This window comes from Gymnogyps californianus, chromosome 7, assembly GCF_018139145.2.
Source record: "Gymnogyps californianus isolate 813 chromosome 7, ASM1813914v2, whole genome shotgun sequence".
NCBI lineage: Eukaryota > Metazoa > Chordata > Aves > Accipitriformes > Cathartidae > Gymnogyps > Gymnogyps californianus.
Window position 1 is genome coordinate 23,490,684 of NC_059477.1, and position 20,101 is coordinate 23,510,784.

General features: G+C 39.5%; 1 protein-coding gene across 2 annotated transcripts in view; it reads right to left on the reverse strand.

Moving 5' to 3' along the window:
* CSRNP3 (cysteine and serine rich nuclear protein 3) overlaps positions 1 to 20,101 on the reverse strand; it is a 105,762-nt gene that overhangs the window by 69,475 nt on the left and 16,186 nt on the right. The window contains exon 2 of one of the 2 annotated variants that reach the window (XM_050900388.1): positions 3,200 to 3,370. The exons of the other annotated variant lie outside the window; for it this stretch is intronic. Within the exon in view, the coding sequence (XP_050756345.1) occupies positions 3,200 to 3,347 (148 nt within the window). The 5' untranslated portion in view covers positions 3,348 to 3,370. The remainder of the gene's footprint in view (positions 1 to 3,199; positions 3,371 to 20,101) is intronic. 2 annotated transcript variants of the gene reach the window in all.

A 20,101-nucleotide genomic window follows, 5' to 3' on the forward strand; every position in this document is an offset into this window, starting at 1 on the left:
GGATGCTAGTAAATTTGGGAAAATAAAACTATTATCTAGGAATTGCCAAAATTTCTTTGAGGTAACAAACAGAAAAATAGCCAGAAGTTCCTCAGCTAATTTACATGAAATACTACATTTTCTTGGGCTATAGGTCTGATTCTTCACCACCCTATATAAACACCACTGTAAAAAGAAGTAGATGAAGTAGATGTGGCTTCTATTTTGATGCCACTAAATTGTACAAGATTCAACTATGGAGAGCCAAGCTCCTTAAATCCAATCTTTGTTGTTTATTTCTGCTTTATGGAAACACTTGAACTGGTTTATTTACTTTGTGATTTATCAAGTCTGCTGTCACAGCAGTCACGGGTGTTTTGGGTTTTTTTTCCCCCCACAAAAATCTTACAAAGTACTTACCTAGACAGCTGCATTAGAAAAGTACTGCCATTGCCTACAGAAACATGAGCAAATAGGTTGTGGCTTTGTCAAGAATGAAACAATGAAAACGAAAAAAAACCCCAAAACCCACATAAAAATGGAAAACAAATGAAAGCTAAGCAAAATAAATGTATCTGCATCATGCCCTGAAGCCTATTCAGTACACAAAAGCACTGGCAGACTGCCAAGTGGAAGAAATTCCAGGCTGAAAATCCCATCACTAAATTTGGAGAGTTCAAGTTCCAAGAGCCAACGGCAAGAGCCTCAAACACAATCAAAGCAGGGTAATGAGTTGGGGAGGGGGAGGGAGTGGGACATCTCACATCTACCTGTGCCTCAAATCATCCCAGTCTTTGTTCTTCCCACTAGCACTCTAAATTCAGCAAGAAGCCTACAGAAAACCTGGGCTCTTCAAAACTACTCAGTGGTGGCTGCCATCTGCACTCACAGAGGTGAGGCAGCAAACCTGAAAGTATCAAATCAGAACACGGGATGTACGCACACATTTGGCAGTGGAAAGTGGCAAATAGATCCCAGAGCTAGCAGAGACTTGAGCTAGGAAATTGGTGAAGCAAAACACAGTTCCCTACAGACTTATCAGAACAAGCCCAAAAGGAGCCTAGTCGAGGTTTCACAGCACTGTACAAACTGCTTCTGGACACATGCTTGCTGCTACCACTCTCTGCTTACCAGTGAACTCTGTTCTGGAACAAGAACAAGCAGTGCTACTGCAGCTCTCTCTGAATCTCTGATGCACATAAGGCATAAAACCACAAAAGAATTCAGGTTGGAAAGGACTTCAGCAGGTCTCTAGTCCAACCTCCTGCTCAAAGCAAGGTCAGCTAAGATATCAGACCAGGCTGCTCACAGCTTTAGCCAGTCAGGTCTTGAGAACCTGCAGGGACAGAGGCTACACAGCCTCTCTGGGCAACCTGTTCCAGTGCCTGGCTGTCCTCACAGTGAAAAGTTTCTCCTTACATTCAGTCAGAACATCTCTCGTTTCAATCTACATCCATTGTGTCTCACCCTCCCATCACAGACCACTGGGAAGAGCCTGCCTACATTCTGCATAAGCTCCTCATACTGCACAGTTTCTACTGGGTCCTCCCACAGCCTTCCCTTCTCCAGGCTGAACAAGGTCAGGTCCCTCAGCCTCTCCTCACAGGGTGAATGTTCCAGCCCCCTCATGGCCTTGGTGACCCTATGCTGAACTTGCTCCACTTTATCAATGTCTTTCTTGCATTGGGGGTGCCAAACCCAGACACAGTGTTCTAGGTACAGTCTAATGAGTGCTGAGCTGAAGAAGACAGTCACTTCCCTTGCTTTGCTAGCTGTGCTTCTGTTCATGCAGCCCAGGAGGCTGTTGCACTTCTTGGCTGCCAGGGCACACTGCTGGCTCACCTTCACCTTGCTGTCTGTCTACCAGGACCCTCAGTGCCTTTTCTGCAGAGCTGCTCCCCAGCTGGTTAGCTCCCAGCCTGTATCATTGCAAGGGGCTCTTCCTTCCCAGGTACACAACTCTGCATTTGTCTTGGCTGAATTTTGTGTGTCTTCTGTCAGCCCATTCCTCCAGCCTGCCTAGGTCCCTCTGAATGGGGGCTTTTCCCTTAAAGGCATCAACTATTCCCCTCAATGTGGTTCTCTGCAAACTTGACGCAAGTCACTCTGTCACCTCCTTCAGGTGATCAATGAAGATGTTACACAGGACAGGTTTCAGGACAGACTCCTATGGTGCCCCCTCGAGGTAGAGTACAACCCCTTCACCACCACCCTCAGCTGAACATCCAAGTCCTCAGTGTGCTTTTGAAAAGTCCACTCAAAGAGAAGGCAGTACAGAAGTGTCCTTTACCCAGAGGAGCTTTTTTCCTTTTCAGGTAAGGAACTACACTAACCCTATTGCCAGCTGTAATTCACAAATAGCTCTAGCCGAGCTTTATTAGACAGACAATTAAAAAAAAATATGGACATACCCTTCTAGCTGCTACATATGAATTGTCAAATAAAGTCCAGATCACTTACTGCTACTCATTTACACACATGGTTTACTGCAGATAGGAGACTTTATGTAGATTCCACAAATTATGTGAGTTTAGTAACTGGTAACCTCAACCTGAGAAGCCAAATGAAAAATATGCTGTAAATTAACTATTCATGTTCAGCTAGTTGAGTGGGAACAAGAAAAGGATTTCTGTTCAAGTGTCTTGTGGAAACATCAAATATGAATCTAACATCTCAGGGAGAATGACACATTTCTTCTTGTTTACTCCTGTAATGAGTGGAAGAAAAGGACTGCGGGCTGTGTGGTTGCATTGGCTCAGGTGGCAGGATGAATGATCAGAGGGATCAGCTATTCTGTCACATATTGTGCACGCTACTCTCAACTCTGAACAGACAGGGTCAAGCAGAAGCACTGGCCTTCAAGCTTTGTTACTGCCAATTCTCCCTCTTCCCCCAAATCATCACCCAAAATGGAAGATGTTCTCCTATATACTTAAAACATTTCACACTATCTAGATGTAAATGATACAGTATGAAAGTGGTGTTTCCTCTGAAACTCACTGACGTACAAATTTTTTTTACATAAACAACTACCAGAGGAAATAGTTGTTTCTCAAAAAAGAAGTACTTCCTCACAGTGTCAACATTTAAATGTAATAAACAGAAAAATGCTTCAAAATAAAAACAGATAGCCTACAGTGTATTTCATCCATGTAAGATGAACCTTTCTCAGCTTGTATAAAAAGGAGTATCATGCCTTACACACCACTTTAGTACTTACGAGTAAAATGATTAGAAGTGGATGGATGGACATTACTTCCACTGTCAGCACTTTCACTGCTAGAAATGTCGTCATCTGATTCCCACACACAGGAACAAGGTGAGGTGCCATCAACTTCTTCAAACTTCCTCTTTAAAATTCCACTCATCACTGCAATGCTGTCACATGCACCTGTAACAGGAACAGAGGCAATGAGGCACTGAAACACCTGCCTGCTGTCCAGGTCTTCAAATTCATTTATCATGGAGGAGTTCATATATCAATCAGATACTACTACCTGTAGCTAAATGGCTCCTTACCAAGAGTTTTAAACAACTTTTCCATGAAGGAGTCAAAAATACTTACCATCAGTTTATTCATCATCTCATTGACTTTCTTACAGGCAGTCTTTTCATCTTAAGACAGAAGGTAAATGCTACCTGTATTCTACCAGCACAGACAAAAGTCTATAAGCAAATCTCATGCATTTAAAAAAAAAAAAAACAAAACAGTTATGCAGTGAATTTGGGCCAAGCATAAAGTATATATAATCCAATATAATTCAGCAGAAATGCACCTTTATACAACACTTAAAAGCTTACTTGGCACCAAGAAACATTACACGACAAAAATCAGCGTTCACTAATAAATATAGTTCAGAAAGAAAATAGTCTCTTTTTATTTATTTTAAAAGTCTGATTTATGTAATACTCAGTACTATCAAATGCCCACATTCTCAGTTAGATTTGAGAGCATGAGATACTTAGCATCTTTTCAGGCCAGGCCCTGCAAACACAGTTCTGGCTCATTTTGTCATTTTAATTTATGCAGAAGTTTCTTGCAGAGCTTTTGTGAAATTCATATATGAGTACTGGCACACATGTAGACTATTCCCATTCACACAAATAAAGTATCAAAGGACTGAATCTATCCTTATGAACTTGGCTTCCTAATAACACTGCCCAACAAAGCCAGAGTCATGTTGAACATTCCTTATTGTTTCCCTTTCATATATCGCAGCTGATCATCTTATCTCCATTTATGGAACACCAAGCAGAAAATGATCAAAATATTTTTTAAAGTAATTCCTAGATCATTTTAATGCATCTGATAGGCTGAAACAGTTTTTTCTCTATCTTTAATTAAAAAAAGTTCTTAAAGTTTACTGTCACCATCGTTACTGATTACATCCTACTGAAGACTGAAAATTAATCTAAGATCTTAATTTAAAAGTTACAGATAATATCTACTCTCTGACTACACTAATCAGTGGAACGTTGCTGTAAATAGCTAGTGAAAAAAGGCTGCTGTTTGATGCTTTCAAGTGTATGGTATAAAAAATTCTCGTTCTTCAGATTGCCACTTGCCTTCAGCTTGTAAGCTGCCAATTGAATTCATTTTGTAACAAAGTTGATTTCCTCCAGTAAGTTTCATTCTACCTTTATGGATGTGTCTAGAGAAAAGATTTCAGTATAGATGTGGAATTATGACATAATGCTAAGAACAGATGCTGCATAAGATGATCTTCAGCACCGAACTTGTTTGTATGCAGAGCACACTAAAAATTAAATAACTAGTATCTTAGGTTTTAATACTGTCAGTCACACAGACAGCTTTAAATGCATATGCCTGTCATGATGTTCTCAGCTTGTTTTACTATTTATGAAAAAAAATGTTTTCCTGAAAGGGACTTCTTCAGGCTAAAGACATGACTTAAACAGAATGGTGCTTAGATCTCAACCTTTGCCCTTTTGTCCAAAAATGAATCACTGTAAACTGCAAAGAAAGCACAGTATTTTTATTCTGAGGACAAGGAAAGGAGCACTTAGCATCACTTTGTAATAACCTTTGCAAAAATGTAATAATACAGAAAATTGTTAAGCATCAACCTTTAATAAAATCACATTTACCCCCCAAAGAGAGAGAGAGAGAGAGAGAGAGAGAGAGAGAGAGAGAGAGAGAGAGAGAGAGAGAGAGAGAGAGAGAGAGAGAGAGAGAGAAGAACAACACACACACGCTGAAAACCCACAATAATAGAGGGGGGGCAGAATCCCCCAAAAAACAGGTTCAGAAATAACTCCACTGAACTGCCCCCCACGTCCTCACTATATCTCTTGCCAACCACCTTTTCCATTGCCTCCTGCAGTGCTTACAGCACTGAAATTGTGAAATCACCATTATTTCCATGGCAACAGTCTGCAATATCAAAACCACAGGATTATAGTTTGACTGCAGAAGAGGGTAAAGAAGCAGCTGGAGTGTGAGAAAGAAAATGCTTACACTCAAACATCTCAGTGAAGAGAGTGAGAAATGGGCTGACAAAGAGTTTATCATACAAGTGAGACCTAGGTCAAATCCACATCCGAGCCCATTGAAATTGTGGCTACAGGAGTCATGAAGCTCCAGGTCTAAAGAACCTCAGTCATAACTGCACTGATTGCAGCCATTAGGGTTGCCTTGCATCACTAGTGTGCAGATTGTCAGAGAGCAAGAACTAATTTCATAGCCTGAGATGATTTCCAGACAAAAGCCCTTTTGTCAGACATTGTCTTCTGCAAGTATACTACACAGTGACCAGATCACTAACATGCATCTTGCCATCAGTAAAGTCGTTGCAGATAGTGAGAGTCTCAATGGCCAGAACCGTTTACAGCTAGTAGCAGAAACAAGTATTTTTCACACCAAAGGGTTTTAAATTTGCTTGCATTTAGCATACCCTACATTTGCACCAAGTGTCACAACCTGGTAGCAGCAAAGCCATTTCATTAAGAAGATTTATGTAATGAACCATAACAAGTGATTCCCAGGATCCTTGGAAGTGGCATACAGGTTAGCTCTACACCCAGCTAGCCGACCAAGATAAGCCAGGAGGTATGGGAATACTGCAGAACCTGAGTATCACCACAACACATAAAGAAGGCATAGCTATCCATTACATATATTTAGTATCACTGTTGCCCAGTTTTTGTTCTGAATCTCTTCCAGGAAGATCATCAAGAAAGCTGTTTGACAAAGTAGTTGTGATAAAACTTAGGTGTTGCCACTTGCCTGAAATCTGTTGATTCTAGTCTCTCTGCTATCAAGTCTCCCCAGGAAAATGCTACGCAGGGGAAAGGAGACACTTCCATTACTCAAGAGCTTGGCTATCACAGAGATAGATTAAAGAGTATCTAAAACTGTTTGTACAAACTATGTACCAGCAGGAGATCCCATTAGAATAACATCTGTATAAACAGCTGCCACTCCATAAGCCAATATTCTTCAGAAAGAGGCACATCTGCACAGCAGCACGAGGCATGTTCTATCTGATACATTTAACCCGCTCCTTGTTTACATAAGCATCCTGTAGTACCTGAGTGAGATCCACATCTCCAGGAACTAGGAGATAATAAGCATGGTGACACACAACCCAATACTGTTTATGAAAGCATTATTTTGCACTCTCTGTTGATGATGTGATATATCCTAGTGCAAGACAGAGACCAACAGGAATAAGCAACAGTCAAACTTCTAACAGCAATGAGGCCACAGAGTTTGTGATATCTCTAAAGGTTCCCTAAGTCCAGAATCAGGGAACCAGGACAGGGTACTCAAACTGAATTGGTGTTCTTTTTCCCGCACCATAGCTACAACTGAATCTGTAATTTCAGATTTTGGGGAATCAAACTGAAGCAACTGTAGTCACAAAGAAATCTGAATCCAACCTCATCTGAACTGAAGACTCTACAGGTTTAGGGGACAAGGCACCAAAGACTTACACAAGTCAAATTTTCAATACATGAATGGAAAGTAAAACTATAAATAAACCCTGTATCTGATAACAGGAATCATAAGGGTAATATAACTACACAGTGGTACAATTTTGCTAACACAGAAGTCACTTATGGCATGCAAGACAGTACATCATATAGGATGGGAATAATCTCAAACACACAGAAGTACCATAGCAATATGTATATTCTGAAGAAAAATGAGCAAATGTGCGTATTTCTGCATAGAATCCACTACACAAAAGTTCATGACTGACCATAGGAACCAAGCAACATCACACGACTAAGAAAAACAAATGCACAGAGTGGTAAGTCATTATTCTTGCACTTCCAATAAGACACCAGTGAGGTCCAGCCTTCACAGGCAAACACTGAAAAACAACCACCAGCTACAGTTAAGAGATCTGCTACATCAAACTTGTCAGTTTAGGTGAAAAAGGGAGAAAGTTGCCTTGAAAATTTCAATTAGAAACAGATCTTTCTGGATAATTATTAAATAGCTGTCTAGTAGCTAAGATTGATTTGGAGCAGCATCCTGCTGATTCACACAACTGAGCAACAAGCAGGCACTGGAAGCTTTCCTGTTTGTTGATATATCCTTCACAACAAAAAATCCTTGCACAGCAATGTGAGACATCATCCTTTGCCATGCTCCTCACCATGCTAACGTGGCATTAATCCACAGCAAAGCAAAACAGAGTTGAAGCAGAGGGAACAGTATTAAAGCAAGGAAAACCAGCTACGCACATTGTTGTGAGCTCTAGGTCAAACACCAATTGCCTGACACAGTTAAGGATTCTTCAAGGAAATGGCAACTTGACACAGCAGAAGCATATGACAGATGTGGGCTGCAAGAGGGATGTGTCTTTCTTAAACACTCCTCCATCCATTTTTTCCTCCTTTCTTTCCTATTTTTCCTCCACCCTGAAGAAACTACTCCTATAAAGAGATCATTTAACCAGTTCTCTAGCTGCAGGTACGCTGGCTGGCGAAGCAAGTCCTCAAAGCTCCATGGCAACAGGGTTTGCCTTGCTATGATGCCAGGTAATTGGCAGGCACCATACATTTAAAAAGTTCACAGGCAACATGTTATTACTAGAAGACAAAAATCCCATATAAGTGTGGGGGATATATTTAAAATAGTCACAACACTACCTGGAACCTACAAAGTAAAATAATGTAAAAGCCTGGCTGGACTGATTCTCTCTTGTACTTGAAAAGGATGGAAATTTAGAAAACGATGGTAACAATCTCATTGCAGCAGTCCTTTAGAAAGCAGGTATCTCCAAATCCCAGTGAAAAGCTCCAAAAAAGTGGTGTTAGAATTACTGAGTGAGTGGAGGGGAGGGGTGACAGTGCTCCCAGGAGAAGCTGCTTCTTATGATGTTATCCCCATAGCATACACTGCCAAACTTGCTCTACAAAACCTAACTTTAAGTTGCCATATCCTCAGTGTTTCACTGACACCCATGGACAGAAAAAGTAAAACAAAAAAATAATCCACAAAACAAAAAGCGCCAGGACTACATTGGATAGGCACTACAGGGAGAGGTAAAAGCATTTCTTCTCACTTGCACTTCAGCTATTGCTTTGAAACATGCCAAAAGATACTAGTAAAACAGACAACAAGCTGCAATATGGAAATAGGGAATTGACAAAATCTTTGTGCAGTGACAAAGACAAATCCAATGACATTTTCATCTAGTCAAAATCTTCAAATAAATGACTGTTTTGCAAAATTCAGCACTACAGTATACAGCTCATAAAACCATCACATGGGAAATTGAACAAGTATGGAACACACCTGTGAAAACATAAACATCAAGTATGTATCATATGCAGTAAGCATAACAAAACAGATATGAAATAATAAAATAGGACCCTGCCTTAGATTATATATCCTCATGATTTAGAGAAAAGCCTCACTATAGGAATCAGTTATCGACTAAAGCTCAGGAAAAACAAGAGAAAAAGTCCAAGAACACACTGGGGGGGAGGGGGTGTGTGTGTGTGTGTGATTAATTGCTTCTTTCATTCATTTATAAAACCTTATTTTGTACTAATTCCTTCTTGAGATCTGATCACACACCATGATGAAATCTACCTGGATAAAAATTCTTATCTGAAAATAAAAACAAAAATAAAAAAGGCAGGCATCAAACAAAGACTTGACCTATGAGTCACACTGCATTTTGCCTTGTCTCAAATGTATCAACTGGAAGTACAGAAAAAATTAGGCAGTCTGTAGACAAATGGTAGACAAATACAGATTTGCTTCCGCACAAAACACACTTCTATGCAAATGACTGCAAACTGAACAGGAGGATGCAGAAAACAGATGTTACACATAAAACATTAGTGCAAAGTACTCATCACAAACAACTCCCACCCACTGGCCAGTCAGCATGTACTATAACATGCTAGGGAGACTTGGCAAATAATTTTACAGTGAAATCATGAATATTGATGCTCGCAAGCAGCGATGTCTGGGTTATTTGTTGTGATTAATATTCTTTTTGAATTTAGGTCTTTTTCTTAGCTTGCAAACAAAGCTTGATGGGTTTTTTTAAAGACATTTTTCTTACCTGCTGAATAAACGTCAGCAGCAGAGATGGACGTGAACTAATGAAGGTGTTTGCTTGGTTCCACATAATTGCTCTTAATTCTTTTGCTCTTTGTGTAACTGACAGTTCTAAACGGGGGGACAAGAAGGGGGAGCTGTTGGAAGAGTCAAAACCAAAACCATCTACAGTGACAACATCACTCACACAAAGAATATTATTTGCTTGTGAAAATGACTATTCATGTAAAGGACTGCATTAATGCAGACAAAAATCCATTTGCATGAATGCTTGCAAACAGTGAACAACAGAGGTACATGAACATGAATCAAACAGCTGTTCAGAATCCAAATTAATGTTTGCAATACATGTTTTGCTGTATTTGGCAGCTCTAATCGCAAGCACCAGTTGCCAGAGGTAGGCTCTGATAGTTTCACTACTACAATCTGTAAAAATTAAAAACACATAGCAAGCTAATTCCACTTAAAAGAGACTGCACAGGGAATACCATTAATATAATTTTACTCATAAATTTGCACTTACAGCAGTGGTCAAGTTACACAGACGTAAACTAGGAAAAGTTTTTCTCTGCTTGTTTGCTTCAGTCTAGTTAAATCCATAGCACTAAGTAAATCCTGCAGGATAAGGCTGCACAATTCAGCCTGGGGAATCTGTTCTGGCATTGCAAGCCAAACGCTGCCAAGTCTGCTCTTTGCAGGGTTTCTATACCATCACTTTACAGCACTCCTGATTTCACACTTGAGTACTAATCCACTAATCTTCTAGACTGCCTACACATTGTTGTACACTCTAACACACGCCAACTAGCTCCACTGGCAATGAATTTAGAATGCAGAAAGGATGTTGGCATATGCTCACCTTCTGTCTCTACACACAGTAGAGATGCAATGGTGGCAGATCTGGCTCCCTTAGTCCTCCAGAAGCATCTCATAAGGTCGTACGTGCACCAAGCACGTCAATATCCCCCTCTCCATCATCCAAATATAAAACTCCCGCATACAGCAGCAGTGAAACGGCCTTCTGATGCCTGAGTTCAATTCTTAGCTACATCAACTGATGTCAACAGTTAAACGAAACGCTCGTATAATTCGGCCAACAGAAGAAAATTCTAGGCTAGTCTCCTAAGTCTTCTCTCAGTATGCTCCCCAGAGAGCAAAATGAGATGAGTAAGAGGCAGTGATAATTCAACCAGGCGTCCAGGAGCTTTGCATTCAGGTCTCCAATGACAAAGGCGCAACCTGGTAGAAGGGGATTCAGAGGCATTCAGCGAGAGGGCTTTCCTGTCAAGATGAGATTTGCCCACAAAAGCTGTTTAGTTTGAGTTTGTGTTTCATTTATAACAATTTTCTAAGCTTGCTGCATCAAGAACTGCTTCTACAAAAGAGAAAGATGCATAAATGACACTGAGTCCTAGAGGCAAACAGGAGGAGATTCAGGAGAAAGTCCTGCTGAAGCTAGGTCACAAACTCAGGTTCATAATGCCTAACCTCCATCTAAGTCATCTAGGACACTTTTAGCAGGGCCTGTCATGAAGTCCTTTTCAAAGTCTTCAGGTCACACTGCTGTAGGCCTGGTATTGGCCACTTCTCTTCTAGGTTTTAAGCTTTGATGATGAAATTCCATCAATTTAAATCTCTTCACCCAAAATCTCTGTGGAAGATTTTTCTCTTGCCTCTGTTTGAAGAAAAAAAATACAGTGCAATGTATTTGAGCTCCACTACAGAAGTATCTGTATCCCAGAAGAAATTTTTAAGTTTGTCTGTGGGCTCCCAGAAAAGACTTACTACTTTTTAGACTGTATTGCAGGACTGCTTGCAGCAGAGCTCCAGCCAGGAGATGTCACAACTCTTCATAAAATTGAAATGTGAAAACAGAAAAACACTGCCACCAGTCCTACTAACTTCTACAAATACTGCCTTTTAGAGAAGAGTGAACATGCAGGTGATGGGAAGAACTGGTCCATCTGCTATATGGGAGACGGCATATTAACAAGACGTCTTTGTTGCACCTCTTTGCAAAAGGACAGACAACATTTGGCTTGCTTAGCCCCTCCCCAGCAACTGGAGTGAGGTTCTGAGACTGGCAGTAGTGTTTTCAGCATGTTTTTGGCACAGCAGCTTTCCATTATGCTGCTCCCAGGTACAAGAATGGCAGTAGGGTCCAGCTCTGTAGCAGAGACTGGAAATGCCATCAACTTACAGAGTGCTGGAAATAAGTGGTCTTTAATATAAGTTTTGCCCAGATTAGCCCAGGTGGTAATACTAATTGTCACACTGCAATGTGTGTTCGTACTATTTCCGTACTGATCTTCCATACTGTTCTTTCATGAACATCAATCTTGTGCACTTCCTGCAGAAGAACTGCACAACATGGTGGGATATCTCTTGTATCTCAGTATGCCTGCCAAAGTACAGCATGGTCAAGACTGGTATATGCGAAAGGGGCCTTCACACCTCTACAGCCCTGATACATGCCACTTAGCTCCCTGTTGCATGCTATTTAACACACAGCCTGGCTGCTCATTCAGCATTGCCATCAAAGCCAGCAGAGAGAGCATGAATTCAACAGCTCTCCCCTTCTGCCCCATGATCTCTGCATCTTGACACAGGGTTAGCCATTCTCTCCTCTGAAATCTGTAGTGTTTAACAGACTTTCAAAAAACAAACCAACCAACCCCACCCAAACCAGAACATCCGAACTCCAAGAAGTGCAGTATGAACTTGTGAAACAAAAATGGACTTGAACATACTTGCAAAAGTAACTCTGAACTAGGTCTTCCCCTTTTATCTGAAAAAAGACAGGAGCAAACTCTTCCAGCTTAACAGTTTATGTATGGAGGGGTGTGTGCGTGTCTCTGAGGGGGGACAGGGGAGTGTAGACGCAAATTTTAGATAACAAAGGACCAAATCCTTCATACCTTGCTCTTGCCATAATTATTGACAATAATGGTACTACTTACATGTGACAAGGTCAAAAATGTCTAATTTTAGGAGATTAGAGTTTAGAAACAAGATAAATGGATAGTTTGGGGGTTTTTTTGGAGAGTGACAAATGTGGTAAGATAGTCTGTCTTCACCTATGTGGTCTGATATTAGCTGTATAGCACAGAACTCTCTTTCTTCAGGCATGAAGAAAAATGCTGAAAATTGCTGGAAAAACCTAGCCCGGCAGAAACCTTAGCTCATCTGCCTGTAACTTGTTATAAAAAAACCAAAGCAAAACAGCGGTACCTTCTCTATGTTATCATCACTATCTTCCACAACCTAGACATAATGACAGGCAATGTGCAACAAACTTTCTCATTACTATTTTCAGCAGATGAGAACTTCTGCTTCTATATCCAGAAATCAAAGGATTCATGTCAAATTGGCACAAGTTGACTACCGCTGTAAAACACACAGATGCTTCTTCCAGCAATTTATCACATCTTTACTTCCTCAAATACTGTTTAGATTTACTTATTATCTCCACAGAATCTTAAATTACATACTATAGGAAAGGGGGGTTTACAATTAAAACAGCCCAGATTTGCTCATTTTAGTACAAAACAAATTATTCTCAATAAGACCTGCTATGATTAAATTTTATTGTCCTCACAGAAAAGTTTCTATAATCCATTTAATAATCTGCCTTATTAATATGTTAATAGTCTCTTATAGAATGAAAGATACCAGATCCTTTCCTCTTACTCATTTCAATTAATCAAAACCAAGTGTTCAACTTTTACTTTAAATGACCTTTGGTACTTGTGTTGTCAGCTAAAAATGGATTTTAGTATTAATTTGCAGAGGATTAATTATTTGTATGCGTAACAATAACTTGTAATATTTTAATGTTGTCTTTAAGACACTGCAGAACAGGAAAAATGCCTTGTTCAAAAATGGAAAATTAATCAGCAATTTTGATCTACGCTACAACAAATCATATATATACTAACAAAATAAAAGAATAAAAGAGGTATATCTAGCCCACCATGCAGCACTGAGGAAATGTTTGTCATTTGTTCTGTTTTCTGGGCACAAGCAGGAAGCCATCCGATGGAAATGAAGGAGAGATCAAAAAAATACATGTGGTGTTTTTCATATATACTGAATATCAGCTAACAACAAAAGAAGTTGTGGTATGTGGAGGGAATAAATAATAAAGAACTGGATTAAAAGAAAAGTACTGGCTACACTTTCTTAATTGGAAAGAATTAATTCTTTAAAGGATGAAATTTCTTAGTAATGCTAAGTAATGTAATGCTATTTCTTGCTTACAACAAGTTCTTTAGTAATTTAGGTTTTGGCTTTTGTTTAAGGTAATTTAATATTTGACTTACAATGGTTTGTGTGATATTTCAGTCACCTACACATACAACTGATAAGGAAGCATTCCCTAAAGATTCTGCAATAAATAAAAGAAAAAGACATTCTGTTATTTACAAATTGTTAACTTACAAAGGCAGGGCTTCAGCATACTCTTTCTACCATAGACTTCCCTGGGAATAAGCCTGTATCCTCAAATATTACACAACACATACTCGCACCACCACCATGAACTTTTTTTCCCAGCCTACCTCCCACTCACATGCTCCCTTCTCAGTAGGGTCTCCAACCAAGGCTAACGAGCTTATCTCATTTCCACCGAGCTGGTGAGTGCTGGCAGCAGCTGATAGGGAATACTGGACAGAAAATGCAAATCTGTAGTTCATGTAGAATACCTGAATCATTAGGGAACTTTAAAACTAGTGACAACACAGTAGTTTTATTCAGTATCTTTCATGCTGTCATTATTAAGCGGTAGATATTTTTAGCCACCAAAAGCCAAATCCATCTGCAGCAGCAGCGTTTCCAAGGAGACAGAATAATTTAAATACATGTGGAACTAGATCTCTGTTTTCATCAACTCCTCTCTGTTACTGGAGCTGTTTTGAGTCAGATTTCTCATTTGATGGGGGAAAAGTGATTTGAATACATAGATTTAATGTTGTAATTTAACAGTTGTGCTTACGCTTTCAGATACATACCCATTCCCTACAAATAACAAAATGTTAGGATGCCACTCATCTATTTTTCAGTCAGTATTATTCACCAGTGTTCACATGCCAGTATAAAAAAAAAAATACAGTTCAGTCTTTTCGAATAATTTTGTGAATCGCTGACATTTGCTGCAAGTTATTAATTTTTTTGATTGATTGTTTAGCAAACATATCAGGCTCCATTCTCTGAAGAAACAGCTAGGAGAAAAGGACACCACTCAAGATGCTCGCAGCTGTTCAGGTGTATAAATAAATGGACAGAGGACAAAGCTTCTTCCAGTCCTCTTCAGTACTCAGTAAGAGTTCTATTGACTTTATCCAGTTTGCCTTTAGTAACATCACTTTTTAATAATTTTGGGTCTGCTCTAAGGGAATTCACTCGGTGTATACAACAAAAATGGATACACGCATTTACTGATTTTAATCTCTCAAATCTATTAAAACTAAATTCCAGCATTTTAACTTTATAAATATATTTTATGACTATATACACTCTCAAATCAATGATAATCACAATTCATTTATTTCAATGAAGATTTCTGCTTCAAACCAGCAAAACGGGGTCCTGTAGTATAACAATTATTTGCTACACGTAAAATGTGTCAATAGAGAGCTGACACTTTGAAATCTTTGCCCCAGTGAGGCCAATATAAAAATCTCCAATTCTGTCAGTGGGGCCAGGACTTCTGCCTGTAGTCCTATATCCTCAAATAATGTGGCTTGATAAACAACTCCATTTTCTGTACCAAGTAAGTTATTTGCTACTTACCATCTCCAGCGTCTGTAAACTAACAGCTGCTGATAACATGTAAACTCAGCAGAACAGGTTTCATACAAGCTATTTCAAGAGTGTATTAAAACTGGTATGTAACTGCTGTAGGTACCACAAGATTTATCTGTCTTGTACACATTATTTAATTATATGCAGCATGTTTTTTTCTTTATGACAAAGATAATTTTATGACTGAATTATAAACCACATTCATTCCAAACCTAAAAATGATGCAAAAATCCACAAAAACCCTTTAAGGGTTGCTCTGAGGAGCCATTCTTACTGTACTTTCAGCACTAAATAAAACACATACAGTTTTAGAAGCAGTTCATTTGTAAGCCCTTTTCCTATCCAAACTCAAAGAAAACATTTTTAGATCTTCCAGCACTATTTTCCTGCTGGTAGCATACAGTGTATTTTCAACAGCGAGTATTTCCATCACACAAAAGACCTCTCTTCCTACAGCTTACTGAACAACTTCAGCATCAATGAGATGCAATGCCTATACTGTCACATGAGAAAGTTGTCAGATAGCATCAGGCATGCCTATGATTTCACTGTCTATGGATCTCACATCGGTTGAAACCTCCTAGGCAGGAGAAATAACAACCTGAAAAGCTGCTTCAAATTCATTAGTGAAGAACAAACAACATGCTTGCACATGCATTTTTTTTATACCCAAGAAATGTTGTGGCAAGGATCAAGAATAGCTATTCAGAACAGGAATTTTTTTCACCCTTACCTGTAATCGGGTTTCTGTGTTTCAGCTCCGTCAGTGCAGACTGAAAGGTTTACTCCTCCTTTTTGCATCCATCAGACAGCAGTCATCCAATAACTGAAGTCATCCTGGCATCCTCTGGAACATGCTCTCTCCCTTATTTCCCACTCCCCACCCCCATCTGCATGCTAGCAAAATAGGAAAACAGCAAGAAGAAAACAAAACAAAAAAGCACCATCTAAAAACCAGCTTTAATGAGCTACTTAGTAATCAGCGAGGACACTCTGTAGTGGAAGGTAATGACATGACAAAATTTAAAGACAAGAAAAAAAATAAGTCTATTAATAACCTTCAGCTCCACTAGTGAATAGCAATTCTCCCTTTCAGCTCCTTTTTGTAAGGAAAAAAACAAGCAAACAGCTGTAGGAACACAGTTATTGCCTGTATACATTCTTTGAGACTGACTCAGCTATCCAGCTCTTCAGCAAAGAGTGCTGCTGTGTATTTAGGAAATTTTGTGATTACCAAAAAAACAGTGGTGCTTTTATACAAAGCAAGAATCTGAAATCTCAATGCAAATTAGAATAATTCAGAGATGGATGCCAGTAATTTCCTACTAAATACATCTTCCTTCTGTTTGAGGCAGTATTTATAAAATACCTGAAAGAGAATAATTACTAGATGCTTTCTTGAAGTTCTACCTGTATAATAGGTGCATGTGCATTTATTTCACTGTATTTATAATACAGTAGCCAAAACCCAATGTGCTGTGTGAACTTTGTCCACACAGAACTTTCTACCTAAATAAGAATTAAAAAGCAGAAAATGACTGGGTGAACAATTTTCAATTCGTGTGCCTCAAATATACTATTAAGTCTATTTGTAGCCTCATAAATCTAGTTGAAAAAATGTTTTCCAAGATCACGGAATTTTTATTTTCTATATATCCATATAAATCAGGTATCAGCTCAGCTGAAGACAACAGCATCAGATTTATTTTATGACAGTTTAATTAAAATCAAAATCAAGAATGAGTCTTCAGTCTTAGCTAAGGCAACGTTTACTGCCACATCAAAGCATTTGTACTCAGGATTTCCACTTGAAAGGAAAATGTTAAGCAGCAGAAGCTGACAAATACCTTTGTGTTTACAAATTTCAATCTTCAGCTATAGCTTTTCAATAAAATTAACTGTGAATTCCTTTAAATAAGAGCATCTATCCTCTTCACTGAATTATTGATCTTCAACCACAGCAAGACTATACCAATTAGCATACTTCCACTATAAAGTAATAGCTGTTTTAGGTTCTGAAAAAATTAGCTGTCAGTCGTATTATAACAAACTGCCAGTGGATCCCGTGTATAACATTCAGATTCTGTCTTAACAAGTAAAGTAGGTGTCTTTTTAACCAAATTACCTCAGTTTAACATAAAACCTCTTCCTAGATGCCTAGAAAAATGGAAATCCATTCCTGCAAGCATTAAAAAACTAAAATAACTATTAGGTTTCAAATCCAGACAATCAATACAATTTTCTTTACTAGGAAGGAACTGTGGGGAACACTGAGAAAAACCTAAACAGACATTTTGCCCTGATAAGCGACTGGCTGGAAGACATCTTCAACTTTATTTTCTTTTTTATCTGCAGAAAGAAATTTGGAGTTGAGCACCAAGGCCTCACCTCTCAACCAGCCTGACTGCTGAGGGAAATGCACGGACATACAGAATTGTAGTGTCATAACTGGATTTAATAAAAATCTTTTCAATACAGATGCAAGGTGCAACACTGTTCCAGCCCTGAAGCACTATTAGAATAACTAATCAGAGAAATGAGCAGTACAAAAAAGTAAATCGGAATGTCTTGCAAAATCTACCATGAAAAAAGGAGGTTATTAACAACAAAAAACCCAACACCTCTAAAATAGTCCCAGAATGAAGCAACTCTAATACAGACAGGCAGTGTTTCTAAAATAAAACACAAATAGCCTTGCTACAAAAAATTATCATTAAGTAGGCTGATGTTTCCCCCGCATTTTACAAGCGCTGCACACACAAGCCTCCTCAGCAGAGTGGTGTCTGTGCAATCTCTGTAACCTACACTTGCCAGTTTCTTCAGAATTCTACATAACCTCAGACAGTCCTCGTGAAATTTGCCCCGATTTGCACATAAAAAATTGAAATCATTTACCTGATAAATGCATTTTAAATATATGATATTCACTTCTGCTAGTATGTCAGGGCGCTGAGGACATTCCCCTGTGCAGGGTGGGGGGGTTTGGCTGCCTGGGCACAAGGCCAACTTACAGACAGCGCAGCTGGTGGCCTTGAAACAGAGAGGGAGCAGCAGCCCCGCTGTGGGCCTGCCCACCCTTTGCCAGGACGCTGCTTTTAAATTCAGCCTCTTGCCCTTGGCCCCTGCCCGAGCTATGCTACCACTCTGCGGCAGCCGTGCCTGGACCTGGCCAGGCACCTGCTTGACCCAGACCCCAAGAGGCTCACCACAGACCTGACTGCCTGCCTCAGGGGCATCTCAGACCTGCCTCTCCACTACAGACTGGACCACCGGGCTTCTGACTCAGCCTGGCGGCCAGCCCCAGGCCTAACGCGCTTGGTACTGCCGGGCTGCCTTCGGCTTCTGGCTCACCTGCCCCTTCCAAACTGCCTGCTGCCCTGGCCACTCCCCGGCACGGTGCCTGAACCCAACTGTCCCTTTCCAGAGCCAGCACCTGCAAAGTCTTAACAATGCTTTCCGGCTCCAAAGTGCTATTATTGGACTAATTAATCACATATACACAGAGATGGAGAAAGGGAAATTGGGTCCTTTCTGAATCCAGGTTTGTACCTAGTCCCTGCTGTCACTCAAGTGATGAGTGGGTGTGCTTATATTCGTTCAGCTATTTCAGCCTTTTTTCTTTTTTTTTTTTTAACTTCTCTATACTTAATACTCCTTACAACATACATTAAGTTTTTTCTCCAGAGCTATTACATTGGACAAAAGGAAGACTTCATCAGGAAGCAGTTTCCTGCAACAACTTTCTTCACTTCTCCTTTCCCTGATTATGTCTGTTGCTACTAAAATATTTGCTTCCATTTTCTCTGACTTTATAAAGAGTGAAGCTTCTTTTGGCAATCCCATTATGGAAGGATAATATGCTACAGGATCACCTCCTTCCTGAAAAAAGCTTCAGAGAAAAAATTTAGAAAGTATATATAAATTACATCTCAGTAATCCTCTCTGCCTTACTATATAATGGTACTGACTGAGTAAGTTAAAAGAATGTAAGTTGAAATCAGAAACTGCAAGGCTGCCAGCGTCCTTTCACTAAATCTAGATAGCTATACTGTCAGGACTGAAGGCAGCTCCTGACTTGGTTTGGTTCATTACAAACCATTCATGGATCCCGGTTCAGGTTTCACTTGCAGCTCACAGTTCTTTGTAACACCCAGGCTTACCAGTCAAGATTTTTACTTCCCACTCCAGAGTTTTTGATCAGCTATGGTGGACACAGAGTTGAAAGGTGCTGCGCAAACTCACAGGAGACAAGCAAAATTACACTCATATAGTACAAGTTACTTATGATGATGATTAAGCCATACACACTTCCACACTCAGGGATGCTGGAAAAAAACAAATAAAACCCGTGTTTATCTTAACACTTTAGAAAACCGTGATTGTAAAGATGAACTGACACAGCTTAGTAAATAATTAGAACCTCAAACAAATCTCTGGTATTTCATAACATACACTGCTAGAACTAAACATGATCATTCCCACCATATGTGCTTTCAGCCTCTTCCTTTAGCACAGCTAATTGCTCCACTCCCCTCCCTTGGTAGGCTCTATCAGTAGTCCAGTTACCTTTCTCTTTAGGCCTTATGGGTTTTTTTACTTTTTTTTTTAAATAAAAAAATACTTGCAGCTGTTCTATTTTATCAGATTATTTTCCTCTCTCTCTCTCCTTTATTCTACCCCATATCTGGTCCATACTTGCTTCTTTAGTGCACATACCAGTTTCCTTCCTAGAACCATGAAGGATTTACTTAGAGGAGTTAAAATTCTTTA